This window comes from Gastrolobium bilobum, unplaced genomic scaffold, assembly GCF_033153095.1.
Source record: "Gastrolobium bilobum isolate Gb01-03AN ecotype WA unplaced genomic scaffold, APGP_CSIRO_Gbil_v1 utg42558, whole genome shotgun sequence".
NCBI classification, from domain to species: Eukaryota; Viridiplantae; Streptophyta; class Magnoliopsida; order Fabales; family Fabaceae; genus Gastrolobium; species Gastrolobium bilobum.
In genome coordinates this window covers 102,129-128,863 of record NW_026896757.1, presented here as the reverse complement: position 1 = coordinate 128,863, position 26,735 = coordinate 102,129, and the positions used below count along the sequence as shown (strand labels likewise).

Here is a 26,735-nt window from a genome sequence, read left to right as displayed (position 1 = left end):
ACGTGTCAACAAACTATTGGATATGCTCTCGTAAAAAGTCAACTTTTTTATCTTGACCCAATGGTTCCTTGCCACGTTACATATGAAGTGGACACTGGCCCGTAAAATTAGCACCGGGACAATAACCCACCCGATCCAATCCAATACGGGTGGGGGCACCTGAAGAACACACTACACAAGAAAAGAGGTTTCTTCTTATTCACCTTCAATCATGGCAACTTCTTCGTTGTTCCGCAGCATTCGAAGAGCTTCCTCTGTTCTCAGATTTTCGTGCGGTTCTTCGTTTTCGGTCTCTCCCAGGTTCTCTCCCATCCCTCTCACTGTCACATGTTTTGTTTTTTATCGTTATCTGCTAAGTCACTACCCTAGAACCAGAAAAAAAAAATTATTATTATTTTTAATCCAGGAACATTGTTATCAACAGTTTATTCAAGCACCTAAGTAGGGTTAGTTAGTTTTTGTTGTTGGTGATTCTGGGTTATTGAAAGTTGTAGGCTTTGAATTGACATGTATATGTACTATTTTGTTCTAATTCCTATGTGTTACCCAATAAGCAGAAAAAAAAAATCAATCTTTTTCTTAGTCCAGGAGCACTGTTATGAACAATTTATTCAAGCACCTAACTTGGGCTAGCTTGGTTTTCTTGTTGTTGGTTCTGGGTTATTGAAAGTTGAAGGCTTTGAATTGACATGAATATTGTACTATTTTATTCTAATTCCTATGTGTTCTAGGTCAGTTGGGAGGACCCAAATGTCTATCTGCTCTCCATTCAGGCACTCTATTCCACTCTCAGAGCAAAGTTCTTGGTGGGGTTTCAGGAAGTTGAGTTATGGCACTGTTAACCTTGTGATAGAGGGAGGGAAGACCAAGTTTGATATTCAGGAGGCTGAGCCTCCAAAGAAAGACAAGTGGAAGACCAAGAAGAGGCTGAAGATGCAGAGGAAGAGAGAGAAGGAGAAGAGGAGAGCAGCAAATAGGAAAGACCCCCGTCGACTTGGAGTCAAAGGGAAGAAGAAGAATCAGAAGTTTGACAATGCGGAAGAGAGAATAAAGTACAAGCTTGAAAAAGTAATCACTGTGATTGGATTTTCTTTTCTTTTTTCCCATTGCAGCATTATGCTTCTTCATTTGTTTAAGTCTAATGGTCCTTTGTTTTCTTGTATTGATATATATTGATCTCACGAGTGATTAAATTGATAATGGATGATCTCATGTGACATGAGGTCATGTGAGAAGATCTCAGCCATCCAGATGGAAATCAACAGTAATAAGAGAATGCATTTAGATAAAGTATGAGAAAAGGATAACAGTTACATTTGTATCTGGATGGTTGAGACTCTCTCATATGACCTCATGTCAAATGAAAGGGTCCATTACCGAATATATTTCCCAATTTTAGGCCACTAGGATCTACTTAAAGCCGGAGGATAAATGTGTTTGCTCATATATTCTTCCCTTTCGTGGGAAACTAAGAAGCATTATGATCTTTTACAATATCCTTTTTATTGTACTTCTTGATTCTAGACGATATATACTTCTTTTTTATTTTTAAAAAATTGCAAATTTTTCTGTTATGCTAGTTATACTGCCCATTAGACTTGACAGTGGCAGTTATGTTGAGGGAAAGGGATATCCTTAGATGGGTGTGGAGGCTTGTATGCTTAAGTTTTACTTAATTATGATATATGATCCCCTGTCATATGTTGTTTTAGTTGGAATAATAGATCTCTTCTTTCTTTTTAGCATTGTTCTAATGGAGATTTTGTGTGTTTATAGTGTTTAAATGATGATGCTACAAAAAATTTCATCAATAATCATGAATATCATGAAATGCTTATTTGCCTAGGCATTCTACAGAATTTTTGTATAACTCTAGCTTTAACCCCAGGCCAGAATTAAGGAAGCATTGCTCATTGAAAGAATCAAACGATATGAAGTTCCAAAGCTTCAGGGTCCTGTTGTAAAACCTGATGGCTTGACAGGGGAGGAACGGTTTTATTTGAAGAAAATGGCTCAGAAGAGGTCTAATTATCTACAAGTTGGCAAAAGAGGATTATTTGGAGGGGTTATTCTTAATATGCATATGCATTGGAAGAAACACGAGACTGTTAAGGTCATATGCAAGCCTTGTAAACCTGGTCAAGTGCATGAGTATGCACAAGAACTTGCCAGATTGAGTGGCGGTATTCCAATTCAAATAATTGGAGATGACACTATAATATTTTATCGTGGAAAGAACTATGAACAGCCTGAGGTCATGTCACCAATAGATACATTATCCAAGAAAAAGGTCTGTTTCTGCATTTTTTTATCTCAAATGCACCATTACTGTAGTTTTTGTTTACTGTATAAAGGCATTGGAAATGAAAATTGTTTTGATATTCCACCTGCATTTTCCATTGCTGAAAGGGTTCTTATTATGGAAGTATTTTGTTAAATATGGTGTAAGTTGAAAAAAATAAAATAAAATTGCCTCTCATTTCTAACATTGATCAGAATCAGCATTGTATATTTTCATTATATGCTCGTGTGTACAAAACTATTTGTTTGTTCATTATATTGAACCCATGTAATTGTACTGATATATATGTCCTATCCAATCAAAATTAATTATAAGCATTTACACTCCCCATAAATTTAGGCTGCGTAAAAGCTGTTGAATTGTCAGAGCATCTGATTACTCATTTTGGTTATGCAACCGAGCTATAATCAGCATATTAGTTTACGATCCTTTTAGCCTCAGTCTAAAGGTCACTGAGCCATTATTTGGTTCACTTTCTGTTTTTGGAGGACCTTTTTTTTTCCCCTTTCACTCTGTTCAACTGTTTTCTGTTTTGGACAAGGCTTCTATAATCAAACAGTAAAGCTTTGTTTACATTCAGCTTAATTATAGAGTCTCTGATCTAAACTGTTATTCTCTTTGTAATTACGTTCATAATATATCTCCTTATAGGGCATTTGTTTGTCATGTTCTTCAGCATTTTCTTGTGAATATATTTGAATGATATTAGAAAACTGTGAAATCAAGCAGTGAACAAATAATAAGTTGGAAACAGGAGTAGGACAGTGTTCCAAGATGTGTCAAGCCATTAAGATTTAAGCGGGACAATGCAGAATGAAAATATTATGGGGGAAAGGCTAAGAAAATAAGTGGTTGAGCTTAGGTGTTTAAGTACTTAGTTTTTTACCTTAAGGTTACAGTTTTTTATGCCATGCTTTTTGAATGGTGTAAATTTGTTTATGCAGGCACTTGAAAAATCCAAGTATGAGCAATCACTTGAGTCAGTGAGGCGCTTCATTGCTATTGCTGAGAAAGAACTAGAGCTATATTACAGGCACATTGCACTTTATGGTGACCCAAACAACCGTAATCCCTTATCAATGCTGGACAACCACTCAAGGGAAAGAGGAATTCATGATGAGAAAAACCCTGATTTGAGTAGTGATTATTTTTCATCCGATCTTTCAGAGACAGAAGCAGATTCCATGGAGATGGAGCTATCAGAAACTGAAGATAATTTTGAAGATGAAAACTTGTTAATGAATGAATCGGATTCTGAAGAGGACTGCGTATTGGATTCCAATGATGATAAAGAAAGAGAGGTATATTTTACTAAAATGCAAGATCAAAGTGTAAGTTCATCCACAGGTTCATCATCAATATCTAAACATAGCCACCATTATTATAATCAATGTTTATTTTCCGAACAAATACCAATCACTAGAGAATAGGGATTGAATATATATATTGTTTATCACCTTGAGTAAACCAAATAGTCCATAAAAGTATTCCTTGGAGGAATTTGAAAAATTGTTTCATTTTTTCGTGTCTTAAATGTTTCAAATGGAGCGCAGAAATTACCAAAACTTGAGCTCCCTCTGCGTGGATTTTAATTTTACTGTCTCATCCAATGGTGGAGCTGGGGAAGGGTTAGGGAGAGCAATCACCTAAATCTCATATAAACCTTTATATTAAGTCTCATTCAGACTTAATATATATGTAATATAACATAAGTTTGTTTCCTTCAAATTCTGGATCATCTTTTTTTTAAGCTAGAAGTTACTTATAAGCATAAGTTAGACCAAACAGATTTTAAGAAAAACTCTTATAATGAAAAACTCTTTTTTTTTATAATGAAGAAAAAAAATGAAAGCTAAAAGCTCATAGGAAGAGCTTTTTTTAAGTTTTTATCAATTTTTCTTGAATTGTGTGCTTTTTTTTTTTTTAAATGAAGAGTTATAAAGATAGAGAGAGAAATAATTTTCTTGAAATATGTGCTTTTAAGTAATTTTTATGTAATTACCAAATAACTTTTGGCTTTTTTTTAAGTTCTTTTTTTTAGCTGTTGAGATATATAGTCCCATATTGGTTGTATGTGCAACTAATGTGGAGTTTATAAGGTCTTGGGCACTCCCATCCTTTGAGCTAGCTTTTGGGGTGGTGTATCTCAAAGTTCTTTACATGGTATCATCCCAAGGTTCTTTACATGGTATCAGAGCCTCGCCGCCCCCCCCCCCCACTTTCTTTTGTGGCGTTTCTTAGCACAGGTAGGCTGGGCCTGTTGCATTGTCCACTCTTCAAGCCCAATGGGCTCTCGTGTGAGGAGGCGTGTTGAGATATATAGTCCCACATTGGTTGTATGTGCAACTAATGTGGAGTTTATAAGGTCTTGGGCACTCTCACCCTTTGAGCTAGCTTTTGGGGTGGTGTATTCCAAAGTTCTTTACATTAGAGCTTATAAGTAGCTTATAGCTTAAAAAAAAGAGAATCCAAACAGGCTCTCAATCTACTAAATCTTTATCTTATTATTTCTCATCTATAAAGAATAGTTGGAGAATTCTTACAATCTGACTCTATATTGATCCTTTGCCCCTCTTAAAAAGTTTTCTGGTTCCATCATCAGTCTCGTCCAATATATTCTGAAGACCATGTGCAGTTACGTACACGGAATGTAGGTATTCTCATATGTTACAAGATTAAAATGTATGGAATCCGGGCTCTTATAACATTTCAAATGAGGAACTAATATTAAAATATGGGAAAAAAGTTTCTGATGTTACTTTAGATAACTTTATCTAATGTTCATCGAAACGACGTCGTTTTGGAGTTAAAAAATTAAAAATTAGAGTGATAAAGACTATTATAACCCTGAAATAAATTAAAATTACAAAAATACCATGATTTTCGTCTCAAAACGATGTCGTTTTGATGAATATTAGATAAAGTTATCTAAAGTAACATCAGAAAAAACAAACCCTTAAAATATACAAAAGAGATTAGTATTTCTTATATTGTAAGAAGTAAATTTATCTATTATATATATAAAAATATGCGGAATTTATCTTTTTTTTTCCCCTCTTTTTTCTATATATGGATTTATATGAATTTTACACATTTTTATGTATGTATAAAAGATTAAATTATCTCTTATAACATGAGAAATATTAATTTTATATATAAATTCAACAAAACTATTTAAGCAATTTGAGGCAAATATAGCTTCATGAGAAGAATATGGGGAAAGAGAACTTTTGGGAGATTAGTAGCAGTTACGTCAACTTTAGAAGGAGAATTTGTCTCTTGTTATCTTTCAGAAAGAAGCAACCTGGCGCTTTTTTTTTTGCTCATTACTTAAAAGAGTCTGGGTCCAAGACGTGTGCAAGGTGAAAACTTAAAAGTAGCACCATTTAATTCCAATTCCAAATTTAAGTTAGGGTCGTTTGGTACTTCGCATTTTGTAGGATTTTTGAGAAATTAATTTTTTTAAATTTTAAATTTTTTAAATATTTTCGTAAACTGAATATTTTTATCATATTTCTGAAAATCGAAATTTTTGGATAAAATTTTTTTTCTCCTTTACCCAACGCTCCTTTAATGATATATTATATGGCCACTTATATAATTATAATGGTAAGTGGTATTGATGACTCTGCCCGTGATATCATAACAAGTTGATTTTAAAATGGCGCCGATACGTCAGTGACAGTACTTGTTTGTAGGATGCCATATTATAAGCAGCAAATTGTGCAATTTCATAATTTATTTGTATTGGCATCTGAGTCACCTGAAGCTGCCATGCATGTCCTTGTCGTAACTCCTAAGTTTTGATATTATACAAGGCAATATAGTTGGGTTTTTGACCCTTTTGCCTCTAATTAAATAATTAATAATCAATTTGTCCCTCCCCAGAACTATCCACCCCCATTTAGTCGATTAAGTTGCACTTTTAATCGATTAAATGGGCTAAACTCAGAAATTATGAAACGCGAATTTTAGTCGACTAAAAACTCACCTTAATCGACTAAATTGTTTGCACTTTTAGTCGACTAAGCACATTATTTAGTCGACTAAAGATCGCGAAAAACCATATATCCAGACCTCTCTTGGGCTCATTTTCAAAATATTCGAAATCAAAACTTCTCTCTTGGTCTCTTTCTCTTGTTTGTCATCTGGGAACCTTCCAATCACCCTTCCATTTCATCCCACCACCTCTAAGACATAGTAATTGTGAAATCATTGTCATTTTCCTTTATTTCTCAATTGTTTCCCCCAAATCCGAACCCTAACCCCTAAAATCTGATTCCTACCCCAAAATTCGTGTGAAAGATGAGCTCAAGTCCAAACATGTATGTTACCATGATTTACTATGATGGAAAGCATTATGAAGGCCCCAACGGTGTTCAATTTGAAGGAAAAACGAAAATGTTGAAAATCAAACGGGGCACTACGTACAATGAGCTGAAGGGGAGGATTAACCAAAAATTGGGGCTACACGGCAGCCATGGCGTTCAACGGATGATCGCCAGGGTAGAGTCTACAGTTGGTAAAGATGCTATATTCTACATTGGTAATGATATATGTGACGATGAAGATGTGGATTGTGTCATAGATGCAATTGTGGACCGAAAATTTCAAAATTTTATTGAGATATATGTTGAAATAGACTGTGGTCAATCTTCATCTGCACCTGTGCATGGAAGAAGTCAAAGTCAAGAAGACAGAGTGGTCCGTTTATCTGCACCTGCACCTATCTTAAGTCAGATACCACTGAGGGAAATAGACGAGGATGAGGATGGGCATGACGAGGATATGGACAGTGAAGACGATGGTGAACTCGAGAGTGTTATTCCGCTTGGTGACACCTCATTTTTTTTAACCCAACATTTAATGGCCTTGGAAAGTTTAGAGTGTGGTATCGGGAGTGGAGGCCGGAGGGTGGTTCAAAAGTGCAACTTAGGTGCACCTTTTCTTCAAAGGCACGTCAGTTATTTAGCTGCGCTGTCCAATACTATCAGATTTAAATTCTTTATCAGTTTTATATCTTTAAAAAAATGGAAAACATTAGATTATTTTATAAATTGTGTAAGTTATTAAAGTATATACTTGTTTAATTCAATAAAATATTATAGGCATAAATAATTAATATTAAATTCAATAAATATATTGCCATTAATGAGGTTTTCTCATTCTTTATATTTAAAATATGGCTTTAATGTTTTTACATGTAATTAAATTATTTACATTCACTTTTAAAACGACATCGTTTTAGGTTAAAAATTAAAAAATTATAATGAAAAAAACTATTATAACCATAAAATAAATTATAATTATAAAAATACATTAATTTTTATTCCAAAACGAAGTCGTTTTGAGCTCAATGTAAATAATTTATCTACATTGACTGCAGAAAAAATGAATCCTTAAAATATAATTATAAATTAGTTTTACTTGAGTATGTTCTATCATTCAAAATTAAGATAGAGTTCGATTACAAGGTTTAGATAAGATCGAACATTTGTAACAAATGTAAAAAAGTTTGAAATAAAAAATGTGGTTACCTTAAAAATAGTTAATAATATAAAAATAGATTTTTTTATTTTATTTTATATATAGGATGACTTATTAAGTAAGAAGCGAAAAGATTAAAACTTCTCCATTACTCTTATCTTCTATCTCTCTCTATATAATTAAAAATTTCTTATTAAATATAAAATAAAATGATGATTGATTCATTTTATTTAATTTAGTTAATAACTTGTTTAATGCATAATTTTTTTAATTTTAATATGCATTTAATGTACTTGATATAAATTACTGTAATTATTTATTAGTTAGTTCAGATGTAATATTTAATTTCATTTGAAGTCTAATAATTTCATTTGGAAAATTAATAAAAAACAAAAAAAATGTAGATAAAAAATAAAAAATCTAATAGAAAATAAACAATAAATAATGAATTATAAAAATTAAAAACAAAAGGGAGATGTAATTTCAATGATAAGGTTATGTGTTAAATGAAAAAGAAAAGGTCTTAATTATCTAATACTAAATAAAAAAAAATAGAATTAAGAAAAAAAAAAAAATGCTAAGTTGGAAGTTCCAACCTAATCTCAATAACTTATCACTGAAATTTGAAAGTTAATGACTGCATTGTTTGTTTTTCTATTGTTCTTATCCTAATCTTCTTCTCCCTCTTCATATAAATTCCACCAAACACTTCTCAGCTCTCTATCTCTTTCAATCTTCTTCTTCCTCTCTCCAATTCAATTCAATTCAATTCACTCTCTTTTCCTTTTACACACAAAATATCATGGCCTCCAACAATGCCCTCCCCGCCACCGGCAACGGCCTCATCGTCAGCTTCGGTGAGATGCTCATCGATTTCGTCCCCACCGTCTCCGGCGTTTCCCTCGCCGAGGCTCCCGGCTTCGTCAAAGCCCCCGGCGGCGCTCCCGCAAACGTCGCCATCGCCGTCTCCAGGCTCGGCGGAAAATCCGCCTTCGTCGGCAAGCTCGGCGACGACGAGTTCGGCCACATGCTCGCCGGAATATTGAAGGAGAACGACGTCAGAGCCGACGGCATCAACTTCGACCAGGGCGCGCGCACTGCCCTCGCCTTCGTCACCCTACGCGCCGACGGAGAGCGTGAGTTCATGTTCTACAGAAATCCCAGCGCTGATATGCTCCTCAAACCCGAAGATCTCAATCTTGAACTCATCAGATCTGTATGCTAATCTCCTTCTTGTCAAACTTTCTTGAGAAAATTGTTTTATTTTTTTCCTTCCCCGTTTTCCCGGAAAATTTGAAACCTCGAGTCAGCTTTCGTTTGGATATTGCTGAGTCAGCTTGAGTGCAGTGGGGCCCATGGGTAAATCTATGATGCCCGAAATTACGCAGCACATAATTTTTAAATTAAAATTAAAATCATATAATATTAGATCGCAAAAGCTGGTAGGGTTGGTGTCTTGTCACGTGACGTGTCTCACGTGTTTTTTTATCGGTGGACAATCCGGGGTGGGACCCATGATCACATAATAGGAATGTTATTAAATTTGCATAATGGATCCACTATTTTTTCTTTCTTCAAACTTTAATAAAAAAATAAATCTTTGACATTTTGAAGTTTTGAAATCTCGTTTAATTGCATTTTCAATAATATTTTTGAGAGGATTATATTGATAAATTTTTTCTTATAAATTTATAAATTACACTAAGTCTAATTAGTCAGATACTCTTAATTGAAGTATGACTATTTAGACTTAATATAGTTTGTAAAAAAAAAATTTATTAATATAACTCCTCCCAGTGTTAATTTCTCTAAATTCTCCAAACATATTTATATTTATTAGAAAAATATAAAATTATTAATATCTCCTTATAATTTAAGTTTTTGCATTAAACTAATTTTTTTATATAATATTAGAATTGGCATATTATAGAATTTTTTTTAGCAGTACCTAATACATCATTCGCCTTCACCTAAAGCCCAACAAGCCAAATCATTAATATAAACTCGTTCAACAAACAGTTAAACTTGGTTCATCTTTTGAGTTGAATTGATTGTTTATATATATAAAAAAAATATTTCTCAAATAAATAAAATTATGTCGTTTTATTTATTTATTTTTTTATATTAATTAATTCATTTTTGAATGGTTACTATTTTTTTTTTCTCTTGTCACATTGATCTATCTTTGTACGGTTATGATTTAGTAGCCGAAGATAAAATTATCTCAAGCAACTTGAAAAATGAAAAACTCTATATGAAAAAATATTTCTCAAGATGGCCACTCCAAAACTACACCATTTAATTTATTTATTTTCTTATATTAATTGATTCACTTTGAATTATATATATATATATATATATATATTTTTTTTTTTTTCATTTGGAGTAATTGAATGGGACTTGAATTTTCAGGCAAAAGTGTTCCACTATGGATCGATAAGCTTGATAGTGGAGCCATGCAGATCGGCACACCTGAAGGCAATGGAAGTTGCGAAGGAAGCAGGGTGCTTGCTCTCTTATGATCCAAACCTCAGGCTACCCTTGTGGCCCTCACCGGAGGAAGCTCGTCAGCAAATACTCAGTATATGGGACAAGGCTGATGTCATCAAGGTCAGTGATGTGGAGCTCGAATTCCTAACTGGGAGTGACAAAATTGATGATGCTTCTGCTCTCTCCTTGTGGCACCCCAGTTTGATATTACTCCTTGTCACTCTTGGTGAACATGGTTGCAGATATTATACCAAGGTAAAAGCCCACTTTTCAATTTTACCTTTTCTTTTTTCCTTACTAAACTTTGTTGTTTATTGTGTTGGCTCTTCAAATATTTTACTCCTAGCTTCTCTCCAGTACAGTAGTACTCTGTGGTAGATCTTAGATGATTCGTTTAATTCGTAATGATGGGTAGGCGGTTGTTTAAATACGTGCAACTTCCTTGGCCCCTTGTGTTGATTTTCTTTGTTCCAGTTTTTCTGCTGAAGGGTGAAAAACACTGAGGCTCAATCAGAGTTTTATTAAAAAAAAATATATTGATTTATTTTCACCAAGGGGTGGAAGTTATTCTGTTGTAGCACATATGCTTTTCATCTGTATGAGCCTATATGTTATAATCATCTTTGTGCTGTGGCCTACCATGGCCTCAATCAACTTCAGATGGTAAAATGACTTGCTACATATGCTAATAAACTTTCCTTTCTGTATTAATTAGATTTTATTTTTGTCATGTTTTGCGTATGATAGCTATATTTTTCTCACATCAAAAAATTATGGTCTGAAAGGTATGTTGCGTGGCTGATTACTCTCTGTCAATTTGTAATGATTTTTCTCCTTTTCTGTACAAACCAGAATTTCCATGGATCAGTGGAGGCTTTTCATGTCAATACAGTTGATACAACTGGCGCTGGTGATTCCTTTGTTGGTGCTCTATTGTGCAAGATTGTCGATGATCAATCCATACTTGAAGTGAGTGTTTAACTACACCTTAATAAACCTTTCACATTAGCTCCCTCCTTGAAAATGATAAAGTTTTGAAAATGAAGTTAAGTTTATGCATGTTCACGTGTATGGTTTTGTTAGTGATTTTCTAATCTTACACACGTTTTGGTAAAATCTGAAAATGATTTGTAACGATCCCCATAATTTTTCATAATTTTTATTGATTGATTTATTGTCACGCTTTCAATTGCAGGATGAACCGATATTGAGGGAAGTACTCAAGTTTGCAAATGCATGTGGAGCAATTACAACTACTAAAAAAGGAGCAATTCCTGCTCTTCCTACAGAGGCTGATGTCCTCAACCTCATCAAAGGAGAATAGAAATTTAGTACATCTTTTGGTTTACTTTATGGGAAGAAAGTTGGTGTATTTTTAATTTTTAATATTATGTAGTTACGTGTTATGAATAGCATATAGTTATAATATGAAAAATTATTTTTTTTTCATATTATAATTATGTACTACCCGTAGTATATAATGGAAAAAAATAAAAGGAGACATGTTTAACCTTTACTTTATATGTATATTTCTTTTTTTTTTACTTTTCCGTTTGAGTTGCTTGCCATCGAGTTAAGAGGAAATTTACTCTCGGATTTCTTTGTTATTTTATTTTCCTTTCTGCAATAACGGTAAGATTAAAGATATATGATTTCGGGTTTGGCAGATTATTATTTTTCTTAATTTTTTTTTAGAGTAGTTGTTGAATGAAACTTGAGCCCTGATCAGCCTAGCCCACAATTGCAGCTTCTTCGAGACTCGAACCGTTTTTCCTTTTTATTAATTAAAGCTTGCTTTAATTTGTGCTGCAAACCCCCGGTAATGTATAAAAAATGTGTGAATTTTTTGGATCATGGGGGAACAAGTTTTAACTAGATAAATTAATAGTTGAATTGGATAATGTTTGAATTGATACATCGGTTCATGATTCGAATGATTCAATTGAATAATTAAAATATTTATGGAGAGCCTGTCTAGCTAATTGGAAAATGGCAAAATGATGAATGCTATTATGGTTCTCGTAAAATGAATTCGAATGCTTGAAAGTTAAAGGGTGTAGATGGTTCTTTTCTTTTCATTTTTTAATTTTCTCTTTTTACTGCAAAAAAGAAAGGAAGGACTAAGGAGCGTGTAACTGAAGAACTCGGCTCTTATTTGTGATAGACTTAAGTAGCTTTAATTGTAAGAAAAAAATAGACACATTTGATTGAATTATATTTTTTAACTTAATTATTGAAAATACTATTAACATGACATTTTACCTTTCCTCTCACTTATCAATAGTAAATGTAAAGTTAGAAAGAAAAAAAATGATACTCTGTCAAGTAAGACAAAATATCTTTTTGAATGATAAAAAGGAATTTAAGAAAGAGTAATTAGCCACTTTAACAATCAAAAACTAATTGAAAAAACGTAAAATGTAAAATATTAATTATACGTATTAACTAAGTGATAAAATATCTATTATCTATTTAAATAATAGTTTATAATTACTCCACCTCTCAAATTATAAATTAATTCAAATATTAATTATACTTATTAAGTATATATTTATTTATGCTATTTTCACATGGATATTAGTTAATCATATACTTTACACATAAATATTGATTAGAGTCATGAATAACAATTTTAATAAATCAAAAAAACTCAACAAAAAATTTAGCCACAATTGATTTGATCTTATGTAAGTGACAATATTTCTGTAAATTTATTTTAGCTTAAAAAATGTAGATTCAAATTTCATTTATTATTTAGTCTCTTCCATTTTACTTTTTATGTACAGCTATTGTTCACCGATTTTTAAAATTTTAAATTAGCGTGCTATAATAAATTGGCGTAATAGTATGACAAAAACTGTAAACATAAAGTTCTTGCTGTCAAATATATATCTTTAACATGACCATAAAAAAAATTAAATTATTTTGTTATTAATAAATAATGTTTTTTTGTTATTAATAAATAATGATTCTTTTATCATTATATTAATAAAACAGGTTATATTTACAAATTTTTTATTTACAAACTACATTATATACTACAGATAATACATACTAATTGGTCATGTACTATATGTAGTACACAATATAGTTTCTATATAAAAAATTTATAAATATAATCTACCCCATATTAATAATCAGTTGATTACAAAGATATTAATGTCCTGAATTTATTGCATACCAATATATTGTTTCACAGGACAATAAATATCCCTCTTATAAAATCTGCCTCTCAAAATGATCATATTATTAAAAGATTAATTTTATAATAACACTTTTCTTCAACTTTATATACAATTGACTAAATTCAAAAATAATATATAATCAAATGAAAACGTACAGACTTTTTATAACAATATAAAATTTTCAAAATTGCTATAATTTATGTACTTTTATTCATTTATTTATTTATATTTTTTGGTAAGATTTCTTGAGTGATCTCTCGTCAAATAATGAAAGATATGACCATTATTTTAATGAGGAATAAGTTCAGCTTATGAACAAATCAGGCATCTTTATACTATATTTACAACTAGGTCCAGTTAATGAGTAGAAACATTGAACTATTTCCTAGTTAGATCCAAATAGAATCAATATCTAGTTGTTATGCCACCACCATTACGATTTTTCTGCTAATAAAAAACTTTTAGTTAGGTGCCTGACACCCAAATTATACTCCGCAAATTCAAGACAAGCATACACATGAAATTAACCATCCAAGTTCGTATGGAGGGTGTGAGCGCCTTTAGAGGATATAAACAATGATCATAAAGACCAAGGAAAATTTAATCCCCTAAAGTATAATTCTAAGCTATTTGAAACTCCTTAAATGTGATATTTATCAACTTCACACCACACAACTAGTCAACATACTTCAAAGCTTATCTTCCCTTAGAGAAGAGTGGCATATACAACTCATTAATCTACAGATTCATGCGCTTTAGCCAAGATCATGTAGAGTGCAGTGCTCATCATCATCTACACCTATTATATATGCATTGCATATACAACTCATCAATCTAACAGATTCATGCAACTGTCCAGATGGAAAGTGTGCTTTAACCAAGATCAGGCACAGTGAAGTGCTCATCATCATCATCATCTTCACCTAGGACTTCAATCCTAGGCTTTTTGTGAGACATATGGGACTTAAAGGCTTTGTATGAGGCAACATTGCTAGTGTGTGTTACTGGAAGCTGAGGTACTTCAGCTGCAGCTAAAGCTTCCTGAGGAAACTGTTCACTGAAAAGACCTACATCTGCTAGCCATTCCAGCTCTCCAAACTCCAGGGATTGCTTCTGAATGAACAGATAAAAAATAATAATAAAAACAGTTCTCAACATTATATCAATATCATAATTAAGTGACAAGTTAACAATTCATAAAGTCAAGGATAAAAATCTCATTACCATAATAGCCCTCAACAAAATATTGTGCAATTATGGTTCAAAGAATTATTTCAAAACCTCAAAAATCAAACAAATCAGAATCAAGTGCTGGAGTGTACTACAAAAAAGTTAACCTACTGCTGCTAATTATTGCATTAAAAGAATTTGCCTCAGAATCAAGTGCTTGAGTGTACTACAAAGAAGTTAACCTACTGCTGCTAATTATTACATTAAAAAATTAGCCTCTTCTTTGAGACTTTTTGACCCATGTGAAGCAAAGTGTGTAACTATTCATTGGTTTAATTCTTTTAGCAAACAATTTACCAATCTAATGCAAAAAAACACATCTTGGTATGCAAGACGCGCATCACTCTCATGCTTGTCTTGCATGCATAACACATGGCAAGCGCGAGTTGGTTTTTTTGCACAAATCACATATGGGGTGATACGTGACTTGAACGTTCATTGCCAGAATACGTGTCTTTTTACATTAAATTAGTAAATCGTTTTCCAAAAGAATTAAACTGAGGAATAGTTACACAATTCGACTTAGATGATTTAAAAAGTCCTTCATTGGTGGATCTTATTTTCATATAAAATATGCACTCTAATTTCCTAGCTCATATATGCAACTACAATTGTGAAATAAAGCTGTCTTACTTTGTCTGGGGATTCAAAGTCTGTTAATTCCAGTAAGTCATCAACAGCCCAAGAGGATGTGAAGCTAGGCACTTGCTGAGAAGGAATTTTCACAGGAACTTCTTTTGCATTTGGATTTGATGGTTCCATGTGACTTTTTTCATTGCCTTTGGTGCAATTAGAACCCAAAGCAACCCGGATACCGGTAGCAAGGAATCGCTGGTGGTTTGCAGAAAGACTACCGGCTAAATGAATCGATTCATCACAGTCCTTACAGAAGAGTGCTCTGTCTTCAACACAAAATATGAAAGCTGCCTTATCCTATAGTTACATTGAGAAAGGAAAGAATCATGAGAAAGCTAATAAAAAAATCATCCTTGTTCAACAGAGATTTCAACTCATACCCTCTACTTCAAATAAACTAAATCAGGTTTCAACACAGCTCAAGTTGCTATTGAAAATTGCAAAATTCAATCAACAAGCAATTATTTTTCACAAGCATGTGGATAAATCAATCAATTATGCAATTTTTTGGGCAAGCAAACATATTCTCACCCCTCAATGGGTTGATGAAAGTCTATCTACTTTACTAATAAAGGTTTTCAGGCACAAAAATTTGAATCTCCCATTTTTTTTTTTTTTTGGTACATTGCCAGGAGGTATCCCCATTCAACCTTCTTCGGGCACCATGCCCTCGGGGTACGGCCCGTTTGGGCTAGCCCCTCATTGTAACAGTGGGTACACTAAGCTTCGCAACCGGAGAAAGGACGAGACTAATCCCCCAACCGAAGATTTTTTGAATCTCCCATTTTATGTCTAAATAGATTGTACTTCAAATAACAGAAATAACCAAAGATACATAAGCTTTAGGTAAAACGGTATAATATCCCTAATATATCTTCCTGTAACAAGCTCCCACAAAGATCTTTCATAAACTTATTATAAACTTTGTGCTTTAAAACATCAGAAACTTGGGTGGCTTTCAAGATTTGCAGAAGCATAAAAGAAATATGAAAGGATTAAAACCAATATAATCTATATGGATTATAGAATCAAACATTACAATCCTTATGGGAAGAATTTGAGAAAGAATATTTTATGATATAAAAAAAAACTAAAAGATAAACAAAAAGAAAAGAAAGGTACTTGGCATATGTCACATCTTGGAAGCTTGTTTGATAAACATTGAAGGAGAAGCCTCTGGTGCTTGCTTGCAAGCTTGTTTGCAGCATGAACTTCAACATCACATTTGGCACACAAAGCAGCCTCATCAGCGCAACAAATCACCGTTGCTGGAGCTTTCTCACACACATCACACTGAATTTTCATGTTCTTCTTGGTAGTCTCTCTTAGAAACTTGACCTTCTCTTTTGAGATTCAGAGAAAGAATACCAATATCAATATGCACAGAAAACTGGATTGGTCTAGAGCCACTACGAGAACTACTTTTCTGGTAAAATATTCCGAACCCTTTAGATGTTTTAAGCCAAAAAATACGGAGAAAAATATGGGAAGATAAGATTAGGACAAGTTGAAGAGGAGCACCAAAACAAACGGAAAAGAGAATGTGAAAAACAAACATAACATTGAAAATGCTAACTAATAAATGTAGGAAGAAACTACTAGGACCATGGAAAAAGATGTGACTGGACAACAGTATTGTTGGCAGACGAAGGATCCGTTTACAAACTTATTTTATAAATTACACCAAGTATGATCGATCATACACTCTTGATTGAAGTATGACTGATCATACTTAATATAGTTTGTAAGTGTTTGTAAACAAAAAGTTTATAAAAAGGTGTAAATGCGAAGATCAAGATATTCGTATCAACATCAAGAAGAGTGGGGCCACCTTACCATGCTTGTGGCTGTGGAGGCACCACATAGAACAGAACAAAGTTGTAGTGTCCCCCAAGTTTTCTAGATATTCTTCTATGTGGTCCTTCTAGTTAATCACTGCTGTCATCAATTTGATGCATCCTGTGCTCTCTAAAATGGGCAGAGGGAGTGCATCAAAATTAGGACATTGGAGATAGGAATCACATGGCTAATAGTTTTACATCAAAATTATTTTAAAAAAGTAACTTTGCTATTAGTAAGGTATAATTTCATCATAAATTTTGGGTTACTATGACTTGATGTGTGTGTGTGTGTGAGTATGAATAAAATTATTTTTCTTCTTGAAATTTCAAGGCAAGGGTAAGAAACCCATATCAATAGAAAAATATTTACACATAAAAGAAAAATGATATAGATCACACAAAAAGAATACTTATGATCATGGTAGTTAAAATCTCGATAAATCTACACTTTTATCATTTTATGATTTTTCTTAATCAAAATTCTAAACACTTTTATATTTTTATGATTTTTATTATTTTTTTTACATTAGAATTTTATGTTTTATAATTTTTTATCTTTCTCTAATTTTACATAAAATTTTAATTTTAACTACTATGTTCACGGTCATGGCAGCTTCATTGATTATTTAAAAAAAAGTTAAAATTATTTATTAACCAAATTAACTATTAGGGACTCCAAATGGATCAGGATGACCTTAGGGACTCCAGGGTAGTTATGCAGATCCGAAAATGGCTTGCTATGGATTGGGAGATTCGCTGTATCCATGTTTGCAGAGAAAATAATACTTGTGCCCATTGGTTAGCAAAGAATGTTGACAGGAACAATAGCATGGTTCAAGTCTATTCTTCTCCTCCTCTTCGTTTGTTGGATTTGCTGTTAAAGGATGCAAGGAGCATTCCTGCTGTTTCTGTTTCTGCTGCTTCTAATTGTTGTTTTTAAAAACAGTTTTTTAATTTTCAGAACAAAAAAATTAAAAAACTCGTTTGGTAAAGCTTGTTTTGTAAAAAATATTTTGAAAACTATAACTGTTTTTTTTTTTAAATCAAATTTAGAGAACATGTCTGAACTAGTTTCTATAACTATTTTACAAAACAGTTTTAAGAATAAAAAAACTAGAACACAATCAGGTCCTCTATTTCTGTTTCTGTACAATGTAATTTCTGTTTTGTAGGGTTTACCCCTCCATATTACAAAAAAAAAAAAAATTAACTATTTGAAATTTTTTTTAAGAAATCTGATTGGTTTGGAGGAGAGATAAAATATCTCCGTAAGTCAAACCCATATTTAGAATGAATGGTGGTTGGTTATCCCCGTAAGTCAAAACCTATATATAGAATAGAGTGGTGGTTCATGAAAAATAAAATAAAATCGTGTTGGTCAGCAACCCTTTTGAATTTCCACCATTTCTTAGGGTCTAACTTTCAACAAAAAAAAACTAAGGGATTGTATTTGATCATGTCACGTGATATAAGTTATATCACGTTGTAGAGATAAAATTGGTGAGGTCTATTATTTAAATAAAAAATAAAAAACAAATTAAATAGTGGATCTCACTAACTTTATCTCTACAACATGATCTAACTTGTATCATGTAACATGATGATTATATTTCTCAAAAACAAAAACTTGAAATCTAAGAAATCGCTACTTACAAAGTGGCAAGTACCAAACTGTTCTTTTCCACACAGAAAGATTAATGTTGTTGTTCCACCGTTTAAGATAAATTAGATAATATTCGACACTATATATAGGGATATCATGTCTATTTTTTTTTCTATGCTTATTCTTCATTTCATCTCTAAATGCATTGGATCGAAATCTCAAAAAAAAAAAAAAAAGAATAAAAATTAGTTAAGATTCTGATCTAATAATATTAAAAATTAGACATGAAAAAAAAGGGTAAGTAAATTCTGATTGTGTTGCCGAAAAGAACATCCCAGACTTGTGCTAGATATTAATAAAGTATGTATCTTGCATTAGCTTCCTATATGGTTCAACTAAACTTGATAATTACTACTACATATTATACACTTTTTGAATTGAAAAAGTAACTTGCTAGTCCAATATGAATTGTGTATTTATCTAACTATAAACAGACTTTAAAATATAATTCAGCCTTGAATTTAAGAGATTTTACGAAATCATCCAACTAACACTCTTATCAATACCAAAAAGCTAAATGAGATGTATAGTCAAAGAAAATGAACAGATTTTTTACATAAACCATAATCTCAGTGTTAAGGAATTCATCATGATCTGCAGAACTTGTTCTCAAGCAGGTTGATACTTATTTTTTTCCTAATTAAGCAACCATTATACATCCACTTGATACTTGATAGGTTGTTTGTTACATAATCTCTCTTTGATTCAACCATGGCATAAAACATCTAACTGTAACAAGAACAAGAGATGGTAAAGTCATGGTGACCCTATAAGCCCTGATTCCTAGCCTTCTATTGCACATTCCTCTATGCATGCCCAAAACAACACTCATGGCAGCTTCATTGACTTTCTTCACATACTTCTTCAACTTCTCTTTGAAGCTACCATTGTTTCTTTCCAAATTCAAATGGTAACTGTTCAGAAATGCCCTCCTTGCGTACCAAAATTCTTGACCTCGCCGAGAACATGCTCCATGATCAAGTTGCAAGTTATTAGGTGTTACATGGAGGGAGGAGTTATCAGAACTTGCATTGAAATTGTTAGACAATTTGATGGGACGAACTTTGGAATTTCGCATTAGGAAAGGATAAGATGAATAAGAACACTTAAAAGTAGCAAATGTGGGATCAGTGAAGAGAGAATTGTTGCTATAAAAGGATTTATAGATAAAAAAAAAAAAGACTGTTTTGTTTGCTTTAATACGCTTAAATTTAGTGGTTAAACCACAGAGGAATCGAATGTGTTGAGGTTGGTTGATTTGTTGCACCCAAGATTAACTAACTAAACCTTAAAGTTTTGATGTGAAGAAATTATTCTTTAGTCGACACACATTCTTCTTGTTCTCTATAGAGTCTTTTTCAGTGTAATTTTTTTAACAGTAACTTAATTTTGAGTGCAATTTTTCCTTCTTCAATGGATAAAGTGAAAATCAGAGTTGTTTGTTGTTTATTTCCTGTTTCACCAAAAATTAAACAATTGAATTGTATGTGTTGATTGTGATTGGTGGTTCATGAATCGCATCAAAACTTGTTTTAAAAAAAAATCTTAATCAATCATTTTTGCTAAATGAGTTAGGTTGTAGGTTTTCAATGGGCTGCTTGGCCCAGTCCATCTCTAGTCTCCACTCATTGTTTACACAATAGCATACTATATACCAGAGTCATTGTGTTCTCAAAATATAATGAATCAATTAAAAGAATGAACTTTAGTATTGAGTCTTAAGCTATTTTGAAACATGTTTTCATAGTAATATCTAGACTTTGGTAACTCTACTCTCATTATCCCTCCATATATTTCATTATATTACATGTTATTTGTATCTCATGGAGATTTTTTCCCTAGTAAAATAAGATTTGGGTTGAGATAGAAATAGAAACAAATCAATGATGGCATTCACAACAATCATGGTTCTGTCTTCTAAGGTCTACTACATGTTATGCTGACATGAAATCCTTCCTAAGCTGTGTTAAGTAATATTGGAATGGAATCTCAGGCTTGCCGTGGTTCACATTCACATTTATCTATGATAGAGCTAGAAAAATTTGTGAGAGGGGGCCAATAAAATAAAATTTACTTTGATTTAGGTAGGGTATATAATACTATAATGAATTTATATGTAACCAAATTTGAAGATTTTTAATTTTTTTTTATCCATAAAAAATGATAAGGATGAAAATTTGAAAGTTGGATTTGCGAGATGCACTACTAAAAAATAGATAAATAGCGACGGAAATTAGCAACAAAAAGACAAAGATTTATAAGAACTTAGGAGGCAATTGCCCCTCTAACTTCTCCGTGAGTGTTGTTAAAAGGAAAAGATTTGCAGCTTAGGTTTGGAGTACTGCAGTCCTCAACCACCCCCACTCATTATTATTGTCTATGGAGTTTGACAAAATACTAACCTCTTAAAAAGAATATATGTAGGGATATGTGTTTTCTTGTTCTATTTGTTGTCCCTTCATCTTAATGCTTTATGCTTCCCACCTTCATAAGAACCGCCCCACTAGTAAAAATGGTATAAATATAAAATGATGAGTTTTATTAATTTTTTTTTATTGAAGAATAGTTCTCTCTTATTATAGACATAATCATGAGTGAAGCCGGTTCATTTATATAAAATAAAAAAAATAAAAATAGAACTACATAAAAATCGATGGGTGTGTAGAAAGATAACTACTCTCTAACAATATGAGAGTAGTTTTCCCCTAAAATGATATATTTACAAATTTGTGTAAGTAATATTATTTTTTCTATTTAAATTTTTCAACAAAAAAATCATTTAATTTTAGAAAAGTGTTAGATGCTTAAATAATTTTGTACAAGGACCCACAAAGAAAAAAATGACTAATTGGTGGGACTTCAAAAGACTATTTAGAATTGGATGAATTTTAAAGAATTTTTTAAAAGATTTTTTTATAATCAAGATTTCATGAGATTGGATTTTAAAGGATTTTAATAGAATTTATAAAATTTTAAAGGACAGTATGAATTTATAAGATTTTAAAAACCATATGAATTTTTAATAAGCATTCAAAATTGCAGGGGTCAATAAAAAAAATAACAAAGAAATGTAATGATATTAATAAAAAAAAGTAAAACCTAATATAATTTTTTCAATCAGTAAAATTCATGATAAAATTTTGCTTGGAATTTTTTTTAATTGATCTCGTAAACCTTAGGGTTTTTATTATACGCGATAAGAGTTTTCTAATCATATATCATATGCATGTTTTATTGAGTATTCCAAGAAAATTTATAATCTGAATTTCTGGATTTTATTACATGAAAGTTTAGAAAATTTCTGAAATTATTTTCAATCTATACATTGAAACCTTAAATTGATTTGAGACTTTGAAAAAACAAGTTTTTAGTGATTTATTAATAAAAAAATTGTTTGGAATCGTTTCCTATAACGAAGAAATTTCGTACAAGAATGTATTGTTATGAAACATAGTGCCATACTATGAAAGTTTTGATCTTTCTTTAAATCGATCTTGTTTTTTTGATGTAAAACAAAAATTTGTTTGGAGGGTTTTTGTTTCCCATTGTTTTTCCACTGTTTTATATTGTTTATAATACAAAAATTACACATTTTTGTACCAAGAAAAATTGCGACCAATAACTTAAAAAATTGTTTTTTAAACTTTTAAAAACTTTCAAAAATCGCTAAAAAATCTGTTGTTTTTGAGCTTTGACGAAGCTCCCATGGCGAAACATGCTTTCGAGCGGGTCGACTCGGCAAAGGAAGGAGAAGATACTGCAATAGTGAAATCTCAAGAAATCTTTGGGATTATGATGAGATTGTGATGGAGACATCCTATTTATATTTAAATACCACAAGATTTTCTTTTTTTGTTTAAAATTTTGATTGAATACCAATGGATTTGGATGAACTCTAAAATAATATTTTAAAATCCTAATCGAATATCGTATCACTTTTTTTCAATTCTTTAAGATACTAATTGAATACAAATGAATTTTTTTTAAATATAATTCATTAAAACCATTTAAAATCTCAGTCCAAACGGTAGGAGAAAAAGAATACAATTATTCAGATACATTTTTTTCATAGTCCTTATATTTTTTTGTCGTTATCGTATTGTTTTCAATCCTCTTACAATTTCGCTCAGTCGCATGCATCTGCCGTCTGGATGTGTGAAGTACGTGTCTCTTGCTTATTTCAAAATTAATTTCTTAAGAGAAAAAGTGAATGAGAAAAATTAAATAAAAAAAAGAAAGGGTAATACTTCTCTTATATTGCATAAGAGAAGTATTATCTCATGCTCAAATAATAGTTAGGAGAGAGAAAAAAGTTGAAAGTGATAGAAATTTTTTTTTGTGAAATTCATTTTCAAATGTGAGTGTAGGAGATAATAATTTTTTACGTAAGATGAGAAAAGTAATTCGCAAAAAGAAATGACTGAGATAATACGTTTATGAAGTACGATATACTTTTGATATATGTGTAGGAATCATTTCTATTAATTTTACTTTAATCTATGAGTTTAAGTTTGGTTGCAGGCACAATTTTTTCTCTCTCTCAAACACAAACTGTAATTTTTTTTACAATATTACTCAATAAAGCATTAATATATTATTAAAAATATCCTTTTTATCATAATTATCTCAAAATTTATGTTCTTTAAAAAATATAATAATATATAATTTAAATAATTATAAAAATTGAACTCTTATGATTTATTTAACAATAGGAGATATTTTATTTCTTTTGATTTTTTTAAAATAATGAAAAGATTTAATCATAAATTGTTGTGCTCAATATTAATTCATTTGTATGGCATTTTTTTTTAATAAGAAGATTAGTCATCAATGGATGAATCATAATGTTTTGAAAATTTAAAATTCTGTATTAATAACGACAGATTATGAAGGCGAGAGTGCAGTGAAAATAATTACAATTGAAATTACAAAAACTATATTTCTTTCATAAGGGAAGCACAAAAGTAAAAAAGGATGGGAAGAGATTTAACTATCCAATTTATTTTGTACCTAGATTTAAAATAAAAAGGATAATGCTACATGGACAATAATACTTATTAAAGGAGATAAAAGTGTATAGCCATTGAGTCTGAATGGCTCAATAACATAAATTAAAAAAAAATTAATGAAATTTATACAATTAGTTTGTATTGATTCATTGTAACTTGTAAGCATAATTTTTTTTTTGGTAGTACATATTATAAGAACAATATGTTTAAATCAATAAAAAATAGATTTTATTAGTTTCTTTTCACATAAGATAATTATTTTATGTTGTAAAAAGAAAATGAGTGGGCTTCATCATTACAAAAGAAAAAAATAGAATGGAAAAACTGAAGTGAGAAAATATGAAAGAAGTTATCTTACGTGAAATGATAATAATATTTTCCTAAAAAAAATGACTATAATGATTATTACATGTGAAATAACATTTTTTAAAAACAAAAACAATTTGCACAAAAGATATGGTTAATTAGTGTTATTACTAATATTACTATCAGTATATTTTATCGTTATATTGATTATGTTAATTTATTTCATATTAAATATGAAGAAATATAACTATATAAATATGAAAATAAATATAAAATATGAAAATAAATATAAAATATAGAGAAAAATATTTTTATAAAATTAAATCAGAATCTTTAGAACCATGAATATAATCAATCTAAGAGTAATTTGATATTATATTATTTATTTTTTTCAATTATATAGTTCTGTAATTTAGAATTTTACCCTAACAAATTATTATGAAGACGCAGATCATAAATTGATAAATGCGTATATGTATCCATATGCTTCAGAAAGCGTAAGCCATCGAAGAACTGGAATCGTCTAGTAACACCATCAAGGTGAGCCTTCTTCTCAATCCGATTCTTAATTTCTCAGAACAAAAACCCCCCATTTTCCCTTATCTCTGTTTATTGAATCTGAATAGAAATCCCATAACTATTTCATAGAATTGAACTTGTTCAGTGTTGTACACGAACTCCTTGTCCTTCTCTGAAGACAAAGACACAACCTTTCTGGTTTGGTTCTCGTGCAATCCTTTTTCCTTTTTGATAAGATTTCTGTTTCTATATTTTTGGAGCGGTTGCGCAAAATTTTCATTTGGTGGGTCTCAATAATTTCTGGGAATTTGTGGGGGGTAAAAAAAACCCTTGAATTTGGGAACATTGGATTGAATAGACTTTGTTGTCTTGTTTGATTGTGAAATTACTCCCCATTCTTGCTGAGCTGAAGTTCTAATTTTGGAATTGCACAAGTGTAGCTCAGACTCAAAGGCAGTAAGAAATTTAGAAGGGATTTTGAGAAATGGGGAAGCCTTTGTTTTATGAGATCTTGGAAAAACCAGCCACCAGTTATGTTATAGGAATATGCAGTGCGATTTGGTTCTATATACAGAAGAAAAATATTGGGTATTCACATGTGGGTCTGAGTTATGAGACTGCCATTGAAGGGCATTATTGGAGGATAATCACCTCTGCATTTTCACATATAAGTGTTATTCATCTTGTTTTTAATATGAGTGCACTTTGGAGTCTTGGGGTGGTAGAGCAACTAGGCCACTTAGGCCTTGGTTTTGAGTACTATTTGCAGTACACGCTTGTGTTGGTTGTTTTATCAGGATTGCTGGTTCTGGCCATGTACCACGTGTTGATTCAAAGATTCAAGCTTGAGTATTTTCGTCGTGTGACGGCTGTTGGGTATTCCTGTGTTGTTTTTGGTTGGATGACAATTCTGAGTGTGAAGCAACCTTCTTCCAAGTTGGATCTCTTTGGATTTCTTTCTCTTCCTATCAGTTTTGCGCCGTTTGAATCGCTTGTTTTTACTTCAATTATTGTTCCTCAGGCAAGTTTTCTTGGCCATTTATCAGGGATTGTTGTTGGGTATGCTATAGCTTGGGGTTTGATTCATGGGATGAGCAACTACTGGGCACTTTCCTTATTGGGTTGGACTGTACTTGTCTTTGTTTTGAGTTTGAAGAAATCTGGAGCACTTGATCTAAACTTTCTTGAGATTGAATCTGTTACTGATCCTTCCTTACCATCTGTACGGTTTTTAGCATCAGGCAATGGCAGAACACTGCAGATGAGTGCATTGCCAAATGGAAATGTTGAAATTGTCTAATGTTAAACTGATATATCATTGTGATATCAGATGTTGCCTTGACACACTTAATATTGATAGCAATATGATTCTAATTCTTCCAATATAGAATTTGTTCAAAGCTTCTTCACATCCGTTTTCAGAGTTTTCATCTTTATCTATGTGATAATGAATGTTCTCAGATGATTCTGTATGTCAATTTTCTGAAGTGATACTGCTCATCGCAAATGTGCTGCTACTTTCTGCTTATTTAATTTGTTTGCTAGAATCAGTTTCTGTTGTGTTCATGGATGATAAGATCATATTAAGATATATTATCACCATTGCCTAATTGGTTGCTAGATAAATAGAAATAAGTGACTAAGTTTATGGAATTGAAGTTGATTGTATGTTACTGACTGTACGTATGATCACTGAATGATCTGGTTTGGTTTTTTCATGATTTCTGCTGCTTGGAACTACTCAACCAGAACGATGGGGGAGCAGTTTGTATCTTATTAGGGAATTTAATATTCAGGTTTATATAGTTGATTAACCGCTTATTGCATTTTGTTCACTTGCAAAGTTTATTGTTGATGTTGTTATTATTATTTAACCATTGAGTAAATAACCAAATTGGTACTCCAAAAATTATATGGAACATTTGAGTTGGTCCTCCGAAGATTTGAACATTAATTTGGTTTTTCATAGTGTATAATAAACCTCGATTTATGGATTAAATTGATATCCAAAGATATATTGATGAACTAAATTGATGTTATTCTAAATATGGAGGGATGAAATTGATG

The 26,735-nt window shown here is 31.6% G+C and overlaps 4 protein-coding genes across 4 annotated transcripts; 3 read left to right on the top strand and 1 right to left on the bottom strand.

The window, feature by feature from the left end:
- Positions 1–183: 183 nt before the first annotated feature.
- Positions 184–3,776, top strand: LOC133301867 (uncharacterized CRM domain-containing protein At3g25440, chloroplastic). Its single transcript, XM_061501577.1, has 4 exons — positions 184–300; positions 737–1,068; positions 1,889–2,290; positions 3,247–3,776. The coding sequence occupies exons 2-4, from the start codon at positions 751–753 to the stop codon at positions 3,730–3,732; spliced, it is 1,206 nt and encodes a 401-aa protein (XP_061357561.1). The 5' UTR covers positions 184–300; positions 737–750; the 3' UTR covers positions 3,733–3,776.
- Positions 3,777–8,442: 4,666 nt separating this feature from the next.
- LOC133301854 (probable fructokinase-4) lies at positions 8,443–11,775 on the top strand. Its single transcript, XM_061501558.1, has 4 exons — positions 8,443–9,005; positions 10,202–10,534; positions 11,132–11,248; positions 11,475–11,775. Exons 1-4 carry the CDS (start codon positions 8,592–8,594, stop codon positions 11,601–11,603), a joined length of 993 nt encoding a protein of 330 aa, XP_061357542.1. The 5' UTR covers positions 8,443–8,591; the 3' UTR covers positions 11,604–11,775.
- A 2,159-nt stretch (positions 11,776–13,934) lies between these two features.
- LOC133301850 (B-box zinc finger protein 24) lies at positions 13,935–16,929 on the bottom strand. The gene is made up of 3 exons (XM_061501554.1): positions 16,453–16,929; positions 15,328–15,627; positions 13,935–14,577 (listed from the first exon to the last, which is right to left on the bottom strand). The coding sequence occupies exons 1-3, from the start codon at positions 16,633–16,635 to the stop codon at positions 14,338–14,340; spliced, it is 723 nt and encodes a 240-aa protein (XP_061357538.1). The 5' UTR covers positions 16,636–16,929; the 3' UTR covers positions 13,935–14,337.
- Positions 16,930–24,648: 7,719 nt separating this feature from the next.
- LOC133301861 (RHOMBOID-like protein 13) lies at positions 24,649–26,443 on the top strand. The gene is made up of 2 exons (XM_061501569.1): positions 24,649–24,689; positions 24,814–26,443. Exon 2 carries the CDS (start codon positions 25,153–25,155, stop codon positions 25,966–25,968), a length of 816 nt encoding a protein of 271 aa, XP_061357553.1. The 5' UTR covers positions 24,649–24,689; positions 24,814–25,152; the 3' UTR covers positions 25,969–26,443.
- The last annotated feature ends 292 nt before the right edge of the window (positions 26,444–26,735 follow it).